Raw genomic sequence first — 18124 nt, forward strand, 5'->3', positions numbered from 1 at the left:
TGGGATCATATTATATATTATGAATGGGATGGGATGCTGCTTCCTGATGTGTCAAGTGTTCACTCATGAGCAACAAGCTGGCCAGACGTTGAGTTAGTTTCCCTTCAAAATAAGAGTTGTATACGTTCGGTCGCTTTTGAAATAAGACACACGCACGCACGCACATACGCACTCGCGCGTACATGTGCATTTTATTTTGAAGTCCACCACCACCAACCTGATTGACTGAATGATTGATTATTATTTTTTTTACATTTTATTAACAGTTTGCAGAATGGAGACATTGGGGGCACAATTCAAGGAAGGTACAGTTTCATACAAAAACTGCGGGATAAAACCATAAAAAAGCACCATATAAGACTTGTTTACATCAGGGTTTTCCATTTTCAATTCATCAAGACATTTAAAGACAAATATACACATCTATGCAAAGTAAAAAATAAAAATAATCAAAAGCGAAATTCATTTTTTAACCCCTTGTTTGAGCTGAATCTGGTTTGAACGTGGTTTGTTGAACTCCCTCATGGTGTTGTGATTGTGGACTTCGCTGACATTAAGGAAGTATTTTGACAGGTACAAACATGGGTATATCTTGGTGTAGGCTGTGTAGCGAATCGTGTAGACCAGGCCCATTGCAAGTTGCTGTACTGTACTCATGTCGTCAACCCTAAGCCATTCCAGCCTATCAAAATGGGCAGGGATAATGAGGCGAGTTCTGGGAGTAAGGCAAAGTATTATAGGCCTATACCCTGACCAGTTTGTTTTGGGATGTCTTGAGCCTAGTTTTAACCCATTTAGACCTGAGGACGATTGTACAAATGTCTTCTAAATGCTGACGGTTTTCCGAAAAACCTATGTTTCTATGTCAGTGGTTCCCAAAGTTTTTCATGTCAAGGACCCCAAAACCTATATGTAATTGGCCGCCAACCCTCATCTAAAAATATGTAGTTCCAGGGACCCTCCAGAAGCAAAGACTAAAAATGCTCGCTCTGAAAGAATATATACTATTTAAAGATTTGCGCCACATTTTCACGACTTTTCATAAATAGCAGACCTACAAGCTCGTAGCGCGGCACTTGGTGCCGCGCTATGAGCTTGTAGATCTGCTATTTTTCAATAGCTAAAGTATAACATAATGCTTAAAACACCAAAAGGGGTTCCCGCCCTGGCCTTTCAGGTCAGTACCATGAGGTGCATGCATAAGAAACCTTGTATGAGGGCTCCTGCAAGGGTCTTCAAAGTATTTTTGTTGACCAGAGAGGAGATCCTGTACACCAGGGGTGCCCAAAAAAGGCTGTGCAGACCACATGACATGCCCTAAAAATGTATAATTTAAATTTAATATAAAAAAAAACATATTTTTGGCATCTGCCACTTGAATTAAGTCAACTTGATTGATTGACATCAAAAATGCAATTATCAAAGCAATTATTTGTTTTCAAGAGTGTTGCACACAAACATCAGTAACATTACAAAGTTATATACAAGAATATGTAACGCCGTCGCCGCTATTCCATCTCCAAAGACCCCTCAGGTGCATTTTTGAGGGGCACTAGCCCATCCTATGCACAGCTTTGTGTGTCTGTGACTGTATCCGTAGCACGGAATGTGATGATTTGAATGGCTGAGCACGGAATGATGTACGATAAGAGCGCCCCCCCTCACTTCACACACGCGTGACTTTGAAACTATATTCAGCAATGCGATCATAATCTTTTTGGTAGGTACTGTATAGATCACGTTGAGCTGGTCATTTTGAAAGTAGCTCTCAAGTCCATAAAGTGTGGGCACCCATGCTGTAAGCCTGTACAACTGTGTAAACTGTAAAGGAATCTTGTTCTTTGGTTGACTTTTTTGATTACATCACGCGACTGCCAGGAAGTACGTCTGACAGACTGAGAGAAACCAGAGGACACACACACAGAGAAACCAGAGGACACGCATAGAGAAACCAGAGGACACACACAGAGAAACCAGAGACCCCTTCAGGTGGTCTTCCTTCCATCATCCACTCCCTCCTCCTCCTCCTCCTCCTCCTGTCCTCTGTCTGCACCTACCTGGTTCCCAGGAAGACGGGCAGTGGAGGTCTGTCCCTCGCTGCCAGCTAGGAGGACTCTGAGAGACAAAGCCTCTGTGTTCTCCAGACTGGGGAAACCTCCTGCTCCCACTGATATGAACCCGTTGTCCAGTCCTGTCCAGTGAGGACGAGGACATAGAATGTGGTGTGAAGACATCAGAAGCTCCAGAAGGTTCTAGAAGGGTCCAGGCTTGCTGCAGCTTTAGGAGGGTCCAGGATGATGTTTCTCCCGTTCCTCCTCCTCCTCCTCAGTGATGGAGTTTATAAGTTCTCCAGGCTGATCCTGGGTCAGCTCAGTGGCCATATTGGCCATATATACTGTAATGTGTTTTCCAAGGCTGGTCAAAAATCAGCTGGAGGAAACGAGCTCCTGTGCGTCCCGTCGACGCCCCCATGAAGAGCAGGAGGCGAAAGAGACCTCACCTGTCGCCTCACAAGAGGTCATCTGTCTGAGACCCAGAGGACAACAGTCTTGTCACCACACCCCTGAGTGTGCCATGCTGGGGTGGAAGAAGGAGAGACTTACAGTGAACTCGCATTCTGGTCATGGATTCATTCAAATGGTCGTGCCATGAAAACGTGTGCAAACTGCAGTGGTGGGGAAAAAAGTACTCAATTGTTTTACTTAAGTAAATACTGCAATTTAGAACTACTTGCATGTACTCGCAAACTGCGAGTACATGCATGTAGAATGCACATGGACAATGGACATGCAGGCACCATGAGGAGCAGTGTAACTGCAGGCTCCCCCTACAGGAAAACAGCAGCAACTGCGGCCTCTACCTGCTGCAATAAAGTGGGGACATTCCTGAAGAAAGGTGTGGTGCAGTTTGAGGAGGAGAACTGGTTTCCACGGCAAGAGGTGATGGAAATGCACCGACGCCAGACCTCTGACAAACTGGTTGACAAACTGTCTAAACTGGTTCTGTGCGGCCCAGAAACCAGTCTGCTGGTTCTGAAGAAGACTGGTGGAAGGAAGGAAATGCACTCAACCCAAAAACTACACCCAGAAAGGGGTGCATACGTTTGTTTAGACGTACTAACAGTCCGACAGGCTTTAGTCCGACAAAACCGCTGGTTCAATTTTTATAAAACGCACTTTCAAGGCAAGGGAGAACAAACATGGACATGTTATTTTAGGCAGAATAAAATAAAAAATCACACTCGTGTGAACTGAGTGGTGCAAGGTCTTATATAGCCTGATCAGCTGTGGTCTGACGTAATGTCAGTGACCATAGTAACCATGCTCATTCTTTTGAGGGACAGGTACACAAACACGCACACACGGGTACTAACAAAGCCAGTTGTTGGAGTGGTTTGCACCACTCAAAAACTCTTGGCAAGAATAGCTAGCCTGGCTTACTAATAACACCGCCACTGCGAGGCTAGAGAATAGCAGGTATAGAAGTTAACGTTGTAAAATGAGCCCGTAGATCTGCAAGTCTCGCTATATATATATATTTCTTTTTTGCGGGGCAGTGTAAAACAAATAGGGCAAATGGACCTCTTCCTGGCCAATGTTCGTCGACTACCTTTTTTCACTGGTGAAAACTAAATGGAAACTAAATGAAAACTAAATGAAAACTAAGCTATGGTGACTAAAACTAAATATATTGACAATTTCGTCAACAAATAAAAAGTAGACAAAAATGTTAGGAATGCTGAAAATATCAGATCTACAAGCTCGTCGTAGATCTGACATCAAGGCCAGCCAAAATACATTTTAGTTGACTAAATCAACTGTAGATTTAGTCGACTAAAATCTTATGATATTTAGTCGACTAAAACTAGACGAACACTAAGAGATTCCAGGTGACTAAAATGTGACTAAAACTAAATTAAAACTATTCAAGAGACTATGACTAAAACTAAAATCAAAATGTGCTGCCAAAAACAACACCATAGTCTGCAGCAGGAACACAAGCCCCACCAACATACGGTATGTTAGCCAAATGAACACAGTTAATGGCGAGAAAAAACGATCAAGATCATAGTTAAATCACAGATCAATCCTTAATCCACATTACCTATACACAACAAAGAGTAGTATCCTTAAAGGCCCAGGTGGCTGGCTTTGTGTGACAAAGTCCTTATTTCTTTGCAGGTCCCAATTCTTGTAATCTTTTGATTGAAGTGTGTAAGCCAAGGGACATGACATTGATGTATACCTTACTGACCAATCCTCCAGGATTTCCTGATACAACTCTGAATGTGTGTCTCAAAGCACAAGTCAGAGGAGTGCATAAAAAATAAAATAAAATAAAATAAAATAAAATAAAATAAAATAAAATAAAATAAAATAAAATAAAATAAAATAAAATAAAATAAAATAAAATAAAATAAAATAAAATAAAATAAAATAAAATAAAATAAAATAAAATAAAATAAAATAAAATAAAATAAAATAAAATAAAATAAAATACGTTCCTCTCTCCTGTCTCTGTACTGGACATTGTCCAAGGAGGATAAAAGCTGGAGCACAGTGTTAATGAGCTTATATCTCATCCTTCATGCCATCATGCTCGTCTCAGAGCTGTGGAGTACATCATGGCCAACGTCTTCCAACTCATTCATCAGCTCCGAGAATGATGGTCTTCGGTATGACTCCATCTGGAAAACATGACACGGCTTCAATAAGTACAGCAATAAGAGGTAGCGACCAAACACCAAGCATCTATCTAATATGGCTTTGATTGCCAGCGTGAGAGAAGACTGGCCAGCCAAACAAACTACAGTAGTCAAAATGTTTCAGTAACTTACACATCACCTACAATGACATCAGATATCTGTCTATAGACTGTCTGTCAGTAACTTACACATCACCTACAATGACATCAGATATCTGTCTATAGACTGTCTGTCAGTAACTTACACATCACCTACAATGACATCAGATATCGGTCTATAGACTGCACGTATAGGCCGGCCTACCTACCTACCTACCTACCTACCTGTCTGTCTGTCTGTCTGTCTGTCTGTCTGTCTGTCTGTCTGTCTGTCTGTCTGTCTGTCTGTCTGTCTGTCTGTCTGTCTGTCTGTCTGTCTGTCTGTCTGTCTGTCTGTCTGTCCATGGTTCTAGACAGTGACAACACTATACAAGCAGAAATGCTGCTTGTATGCCAAGCAATCAGCCCCATTTCAAACGGACACATGTTCCAAACTAGTTTCAATTAACCAGTGCAGTTCTGCATTAGAAGCGTCTGATTTGTAATTATTCACTCGATACAATTAACTATGGTGATGACCAAATCCTTTGTTGCATTTAAGTTTTTATGCACCTTTTGTAATATCTTAGCAACTGTAATGCTTAAAAGCGTGCACTCTAATGGTAAAAAAAAGTTTATTTTAATTGTTTTTTAACCCATTAAATATGTCCTGTTGCACGTCGACGCGCGTTGACGCTAGGGCATTAAGCAAGTAAGCTAGTAAATCCACTAGTCGACCTTGTTGGTACTTAGTTGACTAGTTTTCTTTTTTCTTTTTTTTTTGTAGGCCTCAAGATCAGGTAGATTATAGTTATCGTCACCAATGTACACAGTTTTAAATGTACAAATATTTATTTCCAAAAAAAACAAAAACATAATAGGTAGTTAAACAACTATGTCGACTAGTAAACTAGGCAACTAGTCAACTAGTAAAAATGACTAGAAGTGAATGCCCTAGTTGACGCGCGTCGTCCCTAGTGATTCAACGCATGGAATTCAATGGCCCAAACCACACCAAAGGGCCGAGACGGTGTTAGCGTTAACTCCTTGCAACCGGTTGGACCCAAGGAGTTGCATGGTGACCCTTTGGTGTGGTTAGGGCTTAAGACTTGGACCCAAGGAGTTGCATGGTGACCCTTTGGTGTGGTTAGGGCTTAAGACTTGGACCCAAGGAGTCGCATGGTGACCCTTTGGTGTTGGTTAGGGCTTAAGACTTGCGACCCAAACAGTGGGAAACACTGCTCTACTATAGTTCACCTGACAGCAGGTGGCAGAAATGTCAATCAGATGTTGTGGACAACCTGGAACCATCTCACTGAAGGCCTTCACATCAAGCCCAAAGTCCTAAAACACGCACACGCACACACACACACACACACACACACACACAGTTATGAAAGCATACTATGGCAGTCTGATACATATTTAGGTAGCCTACATATTCAATAATCGTCAGAAATGGACCTATAGGGCCCTATTATGCGTGTCTTAAGTACCAGGTCTTATGACTTAACTTAAGACCTGGAGGCGTGGTCAATGCTGTTTGGCCACTCAGAATAGCCAAATGGCATTGATCACGCCTCCAGGTCTTAAGTTAAGTAATAAGACCTGGTACTTAAGACATGCATAATAGGGCCCATAGTGTTTTAAACTCTCAACAGTGCAATTAAACCCCCAAACGTTTCAATTCCCTCAGACATTCATCTGATGTAAAACCAAGTTTTTCTCTGTGTGTGTGTGTGTGTGTGTGTGTGTGTGTGTGTGTGTGTGTGTGTGTGTCGTACATAAAACTGCAGATCCAATTAGGAATCCCATATCACCTGACACATAACTAATTATCAAAATAAGGAAATGGCTGCCTGCAACAGTCTTCTGATCAGGGATGAATTCAAGAGTGTTACACAATTTCCTCATTTATTTTGGCACTATTGAAGAGCAACATCTAGGGGCTCCATTTTCGTCACCGCTAAACCCCTTATCCCTAAACTTCTTTGCCTTTTTTTTTTTTACTATTTTGCCAAACATTTTTGAATAGTTAAAATGGCCAGTCTACAAGCTCACAACGTGTCAATGTAGATTGGCTACATTGGTTGAACTATTCAAAAATGTTTTTCAAAATAGTAAAAAAAGGCAAAGAAGTTTGCGACGAGTTGTGAGCTTGTAGATCGGCTATTTTCAGCATGCAACCAAGTGTAAAAGGACTTATACTGGATCTCTTGTCCACGAAAACAACATTGATCAGACCACACCTCCAAATCCCATCGTTACTCTCAATGTCCTTCCTATGTAGTAACATTTGGTTTGGGACCTTCCGACAGACGCTCCTGTAATAGCGGTGTCTGTCAGGAGAGATGAACGGTTGACTTTACCCTTGTCCTGAGCAGGACATCGGGATCTGCGGGGACTCGTGCCAGGATCTCACACAGCACAATTCCAAAAGAGAAGACGTCCACCTGGGAAGGATGGGGGGGGGGGGGGGACGACGACATTATATTTAGACACCTAAGCCGGTACATTTTAGCCAAGTACGGTGTACTATTTTGAGGTGCATTACTTTGAGGCAAATATTGTACTTTTTTACTCCACAACAAGTATTTAACTTGTATACAAGTTACTTTGCAGATTGAGTTTATTACTAAACATACATTAACCAAAGCCATATATATTTACTTTCTATTTGGATATAACTGATCCACAAGCTCTCACAACCTGTTGCATCATGATATGTTGGGAGCTTGTGGATCTGCCTTTTTTTTTAGTTGTGTCAAAGTTTGAGAAAAAAAAAAGATATGACTTTTATCTTGGCAAGTACATTTTGATGCCAATACTTCACCCATTTTCAACCTATCTTCATATAGGCTAATTGGTCCTCAGATACAGCTCATGCCTAACAGGGATGGGTTTCTTTTTTGAAAGATATTTTTTGGGGCTTTTTTGCCTTTATTGATATTATATACAGTAGCTTAACAGGAAACAGGGAGAGAGAGATGGGGGGGGGGGGGGGAGAGAGATCGACACAAAGCAAAGTTCGTCGGGATCGGGAACGCGTGTGTCGAATGTAAAGTCGGCGGGGCGAACGGTTCTCAAGTTACGTGGATTACAGACGTACACACGTACAGTATGTACGAACGTACACACGTACAGAGATGTGGTGCATTTATTGTAAGATGAAATCATATCGAGTTTAATCTAATTTGAGAAACTGTCAAGAATCAAAGCAACACACCTTGCTATTGTAGGGTTCTCCACGGATCATCTCAGGGGCCATCCAGTATGTCGATCCCACCAGTGACATCTTCCTGTCATCTTCCTTGCCATTTGGAAGCTCAAACGCCACCTCCCTGGACAGGCCAAAGTCTGCCACGACCGCCTCCCTGCCCCACGCCATTTCCCTGACCAGACAGTTCTGAAAACCAATAAATCACTGAATTAATCGACCAGTCCATTTCAATGACCATTTGATGTTTTTAGAAACATTTTTTTCTGTCCCAAGAACATTTTTGAACATGCTTGTAGTCTACTTGTATACATTATAGTGACAAATAAAACCTTCTTGATAGATGAGGAAGCATGTAAAAACTGTGGTGGACTGTATTGAAAGAATTTGAACCTATTTTAACAACATTTTTTATATCAATATCAAATTAGACAGTGATTTGCACAGACAATAATATTGTCATTATTATTATTACAACATTTACACAGTGATTTGTACATGTGTTCAGAGACCTTTACTGTAGTGCCCCCCAGAGGACATAAGCTGTAAGAGCTGAGCTGGTGGGCAGCATGAAATCCCCATGGAATTGAATGGGGCTATGGGGTGCTTATTTCCATCGCTCAAAAACCAATAGTATCCCAAGCAGCACACTTTACTACTTATTTCGATGGAAATAAGCGAATTAGCACAAAAACCCAACCCCCATTGAGGGCTTATGGTAGGGGAAATAGCCAATAATGCACTTTTGCACAAAATAACACCTGGACCTCTTTGGTGGGGACGTAACTAACAACTACAAATAAAGGTAAGAAAGCCTTCTCGTATGGAATTCTCCTTTAATAACCAGTCAAGGCAAGAGTAAGAAGAACAAATGCTCATTTACAACTGCAGCCTGGCAGAAAAGGCAAGGCCTCTTGAGGGAGAGGGGAAAGCTTAGGCGCTAAAATAAATCAATAACCATGTCAAAACAATACAAGCAACTCATAATAAAACAACACTCCCAACACGTGTAGTATTTAACACCTAAAGGCGCTTTACTGCCACATGTCCCAGAACCTCTGGTATTCATTCTTGACCCCCTCCCTCATCTATTAAAGAACTATATCTTATGACCCTGGTCCTCTATAATGCCACGTCACAGAAATCCTTGCTCAGGGTGGGGGGACAAGTTTGGTCTCTGCATGAAAAGTGTCTTGAGACAACTACAGACGCAATACAATTGAATTATAAAAAACAAACTTAACCCATTTTGGACTGAGGACGATTCTACACATGTCTTCTAAAACATGACAGTTTTCAGAAAACTTTTCAGAAACTGTGTTTCTATGTCAGTGGTTCTCAAACTATTTCCTGTCAAGGAACCCCAGAATTATATGTAATTGGCTGCCAACGCCCATCTGAAAATATGTTTTTCCAGGGACCTCCCAGAAGCAAAGATTTGAGTTAAAAACGCTCTGAAAGAATATTGCGGCACATTTTCACAATTTTTCAAAAATAGCAGACCTACAAGTTCATAGCGCGGCACTCGGCACTATGAGCTTGTAGATCTGCTATTTTTCAACAGCTAAAGCATAACATAATGCTTAAAACACCAAAAGGGATTCCCGCCCAGAATGGATTAATATACTCTTGCCAGATTATCCCTTGGGGTTAGTTTAGTTCATGTCAAATACCAATCGTTCCATTTTATGATCACAGAGACATGTGAGGATTAGCGCTGACATATCCTGGTTGACTTATCTTAAAAGTTCATCCGGATTTCTTAGTAGAATAATTGAACGGAATGCATGAGTGCATGCAACATGTGCCAAATACTTTGCAGGTTTGTACTCAAAACAAAGACAAAAGACAACAAAGACGTGCAAGCATTTAAATTGTTTTTCCCATGGCACCGGCAACTTGGCAAGCAAGCCATGGGCATATTACAATGTTGTGAAATCCAAGACAAAATGCAGCACCACATATCTGAGGCATGAGAGAAGTGAGCCAGTGAGGCCATGGACTTCAATGCAGGGTTGACCGATGGCCATCACATCATCATCACATTGCTAAGGATTCATCTCTAAAGGTGGCCTTACACTAGCCGATAATTGGGCATTTTTGACGCTCGGGGGGTGCCCGACCGCTCAAAGCGCGATCGGGATCGGCCCGATCAACATCAAGAATGTTTGATATTTGCTCTGCCCCGCTCCGATTATCCGGTAGTGTGTGGTGCTATCACTAAATATCGGCTAGTGTAAGGCCACCTTTAGTCCACTCTTTAACACATTCTTTATTTATTTTTTGCATTATATTCTATTGTGTAAAATGTAAATGAATCTAATTGGTCTTTTGAATAGAAACCCTGTGATGTTGAGTATAGCTGTGGCAAACAGAATGCACGATGTGTGAAGTAGGCTATAGCAGAAAGAAGAAGGGTGTCTAGCCTCTTGCCTGAAATAATAATTAAATCTTTTAAGGATCCACTAACACAGGGGTTTTCAACCGATTGATTATGGGCACATTTCCTTAATGGTGACTCAACCAGGCAATCCGGTTTCCCTTGAGATTCTACCTCACTTTTCTGTGGAAGTTCTTGACATCCGACTTCCCAGTAACTGACAACATTGACATTGTCATCATTTGTCACCAGATCATTTACTGCATTGTTTCTCAACTTGTGGTCAATACAATAAATTCAAATACGAATCTTCACTTTCCTACATTACTAAATGCATGGTCAGGGACCACATGCAACACCTTCACGGACCACCAGTGGTCCACGGACCACCTGTTGAAAACCCATGCACTAACACATACTTTCTTTCAATCGTTAAATGGGTTTAAGCCTGTCACTTGTTAGAATTAACAAGTAATACAAAATCTTTACTACGTATTTTTTTATAGAGTGGTCTCAACCAATTCAGAATGCACACCATGCTTTGGTTCAATAATGTGAAAGACCTGAAACAGACAGATTAGAGCACTGTACCCTGGAGTTCAGGTCCCTATGGTAGATGTTCTTGTAGTGCAGATAGGTCATTCCTCTGCAGATGTCGCAGGCCAGGTCGTTCTTCTCTCTCCAAGACAGATCCACAGCCTTTTTGGCCAGCAGTTCTCCAAGGGTTCCTCCAGTAACATACTTTTAACATACAAAATAATAAAAGCATATTTTATTTTTTGACTTTGCAGATGTTCCAGGGCTTCTAAATATAACCACTTTAACCGCTTAAACCCCAACATCGGAGTTGGAACCGAAGACCGATTGGGTCTCCATTGACCCGCTGAGCGCTGTTCAGAGGTGGACAGCGGCGGCTCAAGAGGTCCATTTAGGCCTGACGTCGAAATTTAAATAATGTCTAATGTCAAAATCCTGACAATTTTCTGAAAAACCTTGTTTCTGTATCAGTGGTGCTCAGTATTTCATGTCAAGGACCCCAAAAATGATATGTAATATGCCTCCGCCCCCCCCTCAGTTAATGAGTTTAAAAAGTTCATAGCGTGGCACTCCATCATATATGAGCTTGTAGATCTGCTGTTTTTCAATAGCTAAACTATAACACAATGTTTTAAAACACCAAAAGGCAGATCAAGAGCTCACCTCCAAAACTGGATAAAGCTTCTGATCCTTCTCACAGATTCCAAGATATCTACAGTATATGGAAGAAAAGTCCAAATGACGGCAGTTTTACAACATTTTATTGAAATAGGCTAAATGTGAATGTTGAAGTAAATGAATGTTACTTTGGAGTGAACATTGTGATATTGTGATAGAAATAAAAATGTTATTCGGTGGAAGGCTTCTAAAGATTTGCAGTTTAAGTGAACTTATACAGACTGATATGCAAGCTGATTTGATGGCTTTGGGTGTCTGCAAACACTGTTTAGACCTTCAGATTTTGGATTACAGCAGATATGCGATGTAAAAATATTTATTGTTAAGTTCGGAAACACCTATGACTACGTACCTGACAATGTTGAGGTGGGAGAGTTTCTGAAGCAGACCGATTTCTCGTACAATGCTTTCTTGCTCTACCTCGGTTTTATAGACCTTCACCACTTTAACTTTGTGTGTAGCACTGTGAGTTATCTGAAAGAAAAAAAATCTTTCAATTAGTTTTCAATATTAAGGTTGTGGTGCAGTTAGTATACTATTGACCACTTCCACATTAGACTTCCATTTTCTCTCCCTTGAAAAAACACCTGTGGTTTCTGAGGCTAGACTGCCTTTATTATGACAATATTGTCAAGCCATCTTTAAAGCCTCCAATGTGTATTCATTTAAATATTTACTTTAATAAAGTGAGAAATAACATGGTGAGCTAGTGCATTGCTACTACAGTGTGTGACTTAGGTGATTATATACTTTACTACATCTTTTTGTCCCTTAGATCAGCTCTGTAACACACCATGTTATCAGACAAAGCATCTTTTTTTGGCATGGGCTGTGGGACATTTTACTCTTGTCATGCTCAGTTGCTTGCATCTAAACACAGCACTTTCACAACACCTATCTTTCTGAGATAATCTGTGATGCCCATCTTCAACAACAGTGTTCAAGTTCCCTGCGAACATGCTAAACAATGGCAGGAAATAAACACAACATCCATTGGCATGACACCGTGGTGGTTTGGCCTCAAAGGAAAAATACTTGAGCTATTGACGTGTGCTAGTCATCACAGCTTAAGTGACAAAGAAAACAATAATTGTCTCCAAAAAGTACAGTACAGTATCGCACACCATGGAGCTTCTCTCTCCCGCATGCATGTGTGTGTGTGTGCGTGCGTGCGTGCGTGCGTGCGTGCGTGCGTGCGTGCGTGCGTGCGTGCGTTGAAGTCACATGAAACCAGACAAACCCTGATTTTATAGTGCATTCTCCTGGGCATAGCACATAACAAATGGTAAAAGGGATCAAACATGTACCTTCAATCACACATTCATGGTTACACTATATAGTGAAAGGTATCATGCCGTTTGTGACAAATTATGCAAAATATAGCTTCAATGCGAAACATGAGTTCAGTTTTGCTTTTCTCTAATATCACCTCATGTATATGCATACACACAGCCTCCCAATTATTCCCATCTGATGTCCATTGTTGCATAAGCCATAAACTATGCAAAAACGAATCCCGGAATGCAAAGGTTTTTTTTTTTTTTTTTTAACTTAGTTTACACACCAGTACCTTATACACATCAGCAAAGAATCCAGTCCCGATCAACTCAGCACTGTGATCCTCCCACTTTAACAGCTTTGGGACCACAACCTGTACTCTTTTAAAGCTGTCAACCTGGCAAGGAAAGGGGAAGATTGCTTTAAAAAACATGAACCTGATCAATAATAAGCATTATCGATCAGCACAGTAATCCACTGACCTGGCCATAATGGTCTGGAGAGGTAGATTTTAGGATGGCATTGCAGGAAACTGGGGTCACGCTCACATGAGACATGGCATCTGATTTGTCTGGAAATTCTGAAATAATTATTTACAACAAGGTTAATACCACCAGTAAGACCTGAGGGCGAGAAGCGATCTCGCCCTAAAGGGCGCTGAAACAACAGGTCTTGGAATGCCCATATTATTCTACTTGCCAGCGGTGGCCGAACGGTTTGCGGAGCGGTCTTGATACCGGAAGGTCACCAGTTCGTATCCCCGGACCGGCACGTTAAAATTACCACCGCTGAAGTGCCCTTGAGCAAGGCATTGAACCACTACCATGAAATGTTCTATGAGCAGGGCCTGGCTGTAAACAAGTATCTGATGCTTAGTCCAGTTACCCTGGGTAAATATAGTAACTTTGCTTTGCTTTGCCCATAGTAACCTGACTCCGCCAGATGGGGCGGAGTCAGAAGGCAAAATATTCAAAATGTCATCATGCTTTATGTAGCATGTGACGTGTCAAACTAGGGGCTACATAAAGCATGATGACATTTTGAATATTTTGCCTTCTATAGGTTGTTAATGGTATGGTCAGATATTATGCCAATACAATACAATACAATATTATGCTGATTCACTCACCGTGAAGTTCGAATCGTGATTTTTTTAAAATGATTATTTTAGGTTAGTTTTGTCAGATTTCTTTTTTATGACAGTAAGACTGAATTATGTTATCTGGCTGCATTGAATGTATGATTCAACTTGTTATGGTTTATATATATATATATATATATATATATATATATATATATATGGAACATAACAACCTACTGTGAAGCTGTTCACAAAAACTTTACCTAACTTTGAACATGCACATGTGTTACTATTATTTGTTACACTTTGATTGCTCTTTCTTGCACTCTTTATTCTTTGTTTGCTGTGCTTGCTGTGGTTTTGTTGTTTTGAATGTTATCTGATGATATCTATGCTGCTGCATTGTCTGAAGGAAGCCAAAACTAAAATATGTTTTACTCTTATGTATCTGTACACAAGATGTAACAATAAAGTACTTCATATTCACCAAAACAAGACCCGAACTCCCACCACAGGACTCGGCAATCAATGAATAGCTTTGCAACCACTACATTAATGGCAAGTATTTCCAACAACAAAAATATGAACTAACCACCTAAGTAAGTTGCATGAATTTGTTTGCATGTTTATGCTTACAGTAACCAATCACATGCATGTTTAGTTTACGTATTAATTATGGCATGAGACTGTTGGGGAACCTAATCTGCAGATTCCTCCTTACATTCTCACCCACTGAAGCTTTCCCGGCATGCAGGAGAGTGGGCAAAGAGGCCGGCTCTACAACATAGCAAGAAACACAGAGTGTTTGTGTGCAATTATATTTCACACACACACACACACACACACACACACACACACACACACACACACACACACACACACACACACACACACACACACACACACACACACACACTTATATGTGATGTATTTTATTTTATTTTTATGTTTTTGCTTATTTCTGTTTTTTACAAATACTTGGTGTAACTTCTGTGTGGGAAGTGAACGTGATATTGTTTATTTCTAACTTGTAACTTCTGTGTGGGAAGTGAACGTGATATTGTTTATTTATGTTGTTGGTGTCTTATAATCCCGTAAGGGATGGGTCTTAACGACAAGACACGAAAATAAAAAATAATTCATTCATTCACTCACACACACTCACACACACACACACACACACACACACACACACACACACACACACACACACACACACAGCAAGAAGGGAAGAGTCTGGTGATGCAAGTGGGACAAATACAGGCCAAAAGAACCACACAGATGGATGAAAGGAAGGGGGGTTAACTATAGAGCAGGGGTTCTCAACGTTTTTGGCTAGTAGGGACCCCCTGAAAACGCTTTGGCCATGTCTCGCGTCATCATGACATGCATCATGAATGGCTGAAGTATTGGGACTCATACAGTTACACACTATTCAATATTTTATATGACAATGTTTAATCTAGGCCTATATTCCATCTACCAGACAAATATAGACAGTAAAGTTATTGCACGTATTTAAAGTTTAGCTCTAAAATCCACATAGCAAACAAAGTTTATTGAATCATATGCTGTGGTACTGGTAGCCTATAGGGTCATTGTCATCTATCACTCTTACTAAAATTACTATTAATATAGGCATACTATTATTATTATTCTCAATAGTATTTTAGAGTATTAAACACCTTATTCATCCACCTTACAGACGGAACAGGTAGTCTACTGTCCAGGTATCATTCAAGCCCCCATAGACACTTTTAGAGCTCGCCCTCCCTCGAAGATTGAATAGGCTACGCATCACTAAGAAAACTGTCAACTGGCCTGAGTGGCCTCCATAAAACTATCTCGTTACAATAAAAAGATGAAACACTTACTCAAGCCTTCAGGTTGGTAACTTGATGAACTTCAGATTATACCGATTTGAATTGATTAGGCTATACAACTTGATTCAACTGTCTAATGACTAAACTCCGCTTCGACCAACAGTACGTCTTGATACCACTCCCCCAATCACTTTGTGGTGACGCGAGGTTTTGTGGTGCTGAATTTGATGCACAGACTAGCCTGCAGTGTGCAATAGTGCCGCGACTGCATCCAGATGCTTCTCGCAGTGTGAGACAATAATTGCTCACACACGTCGCTCATGGGGGTGTGAATGTTGTAGGCTAGTTGTAGTTCATCAAAATGGTTCAATGGTTCACATGTTTGTCATGATAAATCATGACAATCATGTTTCAGGGCTAATAAAATAGCTCAGATCTGTGAACGAACCTTTCTGCAGGTGCAAGGTGTGCAAGGTGTAAACATGTCAAAATCATTAAAATAATCCAGATGTTCGTCATTTTAAATCAATCAATCAATCAATCAATCGATGAAAGTTTTCTTTTATCTTTATCTTATGATGTAACTGGTATAGGCGGCTTTCTGAATTGTCCACAGCCCTCCACTGAGTCTGAGACACAAAATTGGCACCATCATGATATGACCATATTATCATGAGCATATGGAGATAGGTTGAACATGGGTGACGTCCTTTACACTTTTTATATACCGGTACACTTTATTATTCAGGGTTAAGGACCTATACCGATAAAGAGGTTAGTGGGTAAAGCTATCCATGTGATTCAACACACTCTAGTGGACAGTCTCTGCAATTACATTGATTCATTTTAGTGTGGAGTAGCTTATACCTTTGCAATAATATCAGTGAAACCAACACAATTAATGTGATCTTTCTTTACAGATTACTATGAAGACCTGCAGTCAATCCGTCCGTCCATCACACCACCATATATGGCCTGTCACGCCTCGTGACACGCAGCACATGGCTGTCTCCAGCAACTCTACATCTGACCAGTCAAACCTCAATTAGATCTCCATATATGGAGCTGACCTGTTCTGACATTCCATAATATGTTGATCCCTACCCACCCGCCTCCGCTTCCTCTTCGATGTCTCCCTTTTGACTGATACCTGGTCCATTTAAACTCTAGACGGGCCCGCCCCAAAGTCATTAGCGCAGACGCGCCCGGCAGCCGGCGAAAACTAGAGTTCTCAACAGGCCCCGCCTGGCCTTACTAATTAGCACACATTTTACGCCCTACTCAGCCCGAAAACGTCAATTAAGTCCATATATGGGCATTCCCAGACCTGTTGTTTCAGCGCTTCTCGCCCTCAGGGTGATGACTATATAGTTCAGTCAAGAAACATTACAGAAAGGCGATTGTATTTTATTCAAATGACAAAACGGATATATTTATAGAATTGTAAGGATCCATTATCAGGACATCATGCGCTGACAATGCACTGGTAACCTGTTCAATAAGTTGGCATGCACTTGGGAAGAGATGGACCACAGCTCTCACTATAACCTAATTGATTAGACAGAATATGATTATTTGTTATTAAGTTATTTGAACAATAAAGGTAATGCTATAGCCATGACCTTCTGGTGAGAATGGGCAGACGCTGATGAAACAAGCAAAAATATTAAATATTTGAATGTGTACTAAAATACTTAATATATTAGTAATATAATCATTACTGTACAGCTTTATATAGATTGCTTTCTCAACCTGGAGTCAAATCCGACCTGTCCTTTGATTAATAGATCAATGTTGGCCAACGACAAGGCCACAAATTGGAGATCCACATTTCGTTTTTTTTTTTTACAAAGAAAGAAAAAAAAAATCCAGTATGAAAGATTCCATTTGCCTTTTTTTGTGTAGTTTGAGGAAAGGTCAAACTGAGGTAGCAATTTACAGTATGTCACAAATCAGTGCATTTTCACAATGTATCATTTGGTGAATCAGGGGATTTAAGACAATCTGTAAAACTGACAAGTTAAGAGATTTCCAAACAAAATTCAAATATGATGCAATCCTCTACAGAGAACAATAATATAAAAAGGAATTTCGATCTATATTCCCCGACAGCTCTGCAAAGTTGCACAGCTGTCTATTGTAGACGTCACGACGGCACACTCCGCATTCAGTGGAAAAGTTGGCTAAGAACATAAACAGACAATTTACTAATAAGAGCCCTCTTTGTTTCCCAATCATTGTACAGTACATGACAGACTGACAGGGCATAACACCGCTGCACCATACAGACAGAGAGGTGGAGAGTAGACTATAAGACAGAGAGACTTCTTATGCATAGTAAGTCTTAA

General features: G+C 40.7%; 2 protein-coding genes across 5 annotated transcripts in view; one reads left to right on the forward strand and one right to left on the reverse strand.

Annotated features, from left to right (window-relative positions):
• The window catches only part of ak3 (adenylate kinase 3), a 465380-nt gene that overhangs the window by 35703 nt on the left and 411553 nt on the right, over window positions 1-18124 (forward strand). The gene's annotated exons all lie outside the window — the stretch shown is intronic.
• On the reverse strand, window positions 4510-15916 carry LOC306939563 (dual specificity testis-specific protein kinase 2-like). Of its 4 annotated transcripts, none has more exons than XM_079524155.1 (10): window positions 15828-15916; window positions 13355-13452; window positions 13165-13269; window positions 11947-12068; window positions 11580-11628; window positions 10971-11120; window positions 8009-8188; window positions 7152-7235; window positions 6040-6126; window positions 4510-4687 (listed from the first exon to the last, which is right to left on the reverse strand). In XM_079524155.1, exons 2-10 carry the CDS (start codon window positions 13427-13429, stop codon window positions 4586-4588), a joined length of 954 nt encoding a protein of 317 aa, XP_079380281.1. In that variant the 5' UTR covers window positions 13430-13452; window positions 15828-15916; the 3' UTR covers window positions 4510-4585. The 4 variants fall into 4 exon arrangements, with proteins under 4 accessions (XP_079380281.1, XP_079380283.1, XP_079380282.1 ...); XM_079524157.1 differs by having other exon boundaries at window positions 13421-13452; window positions 15828-15882; XM_079524156.1 differs by lacking the exon at window positions 15828-15916 and adding an exon at window positions 14441-14475.

The sequence above is a fragment of the Electrona antarctica genome (genome assembly GCF_951216825.1).
Source record: "Electrona antarctica genome assembly, chromosome: 16".
NCBI classification, from domain to species: Eukaryota; Metazoa; Chordata; class Actinopteri; order Myctophiformes; family Myctophidae; genus Electrona; species Electrona antarctica.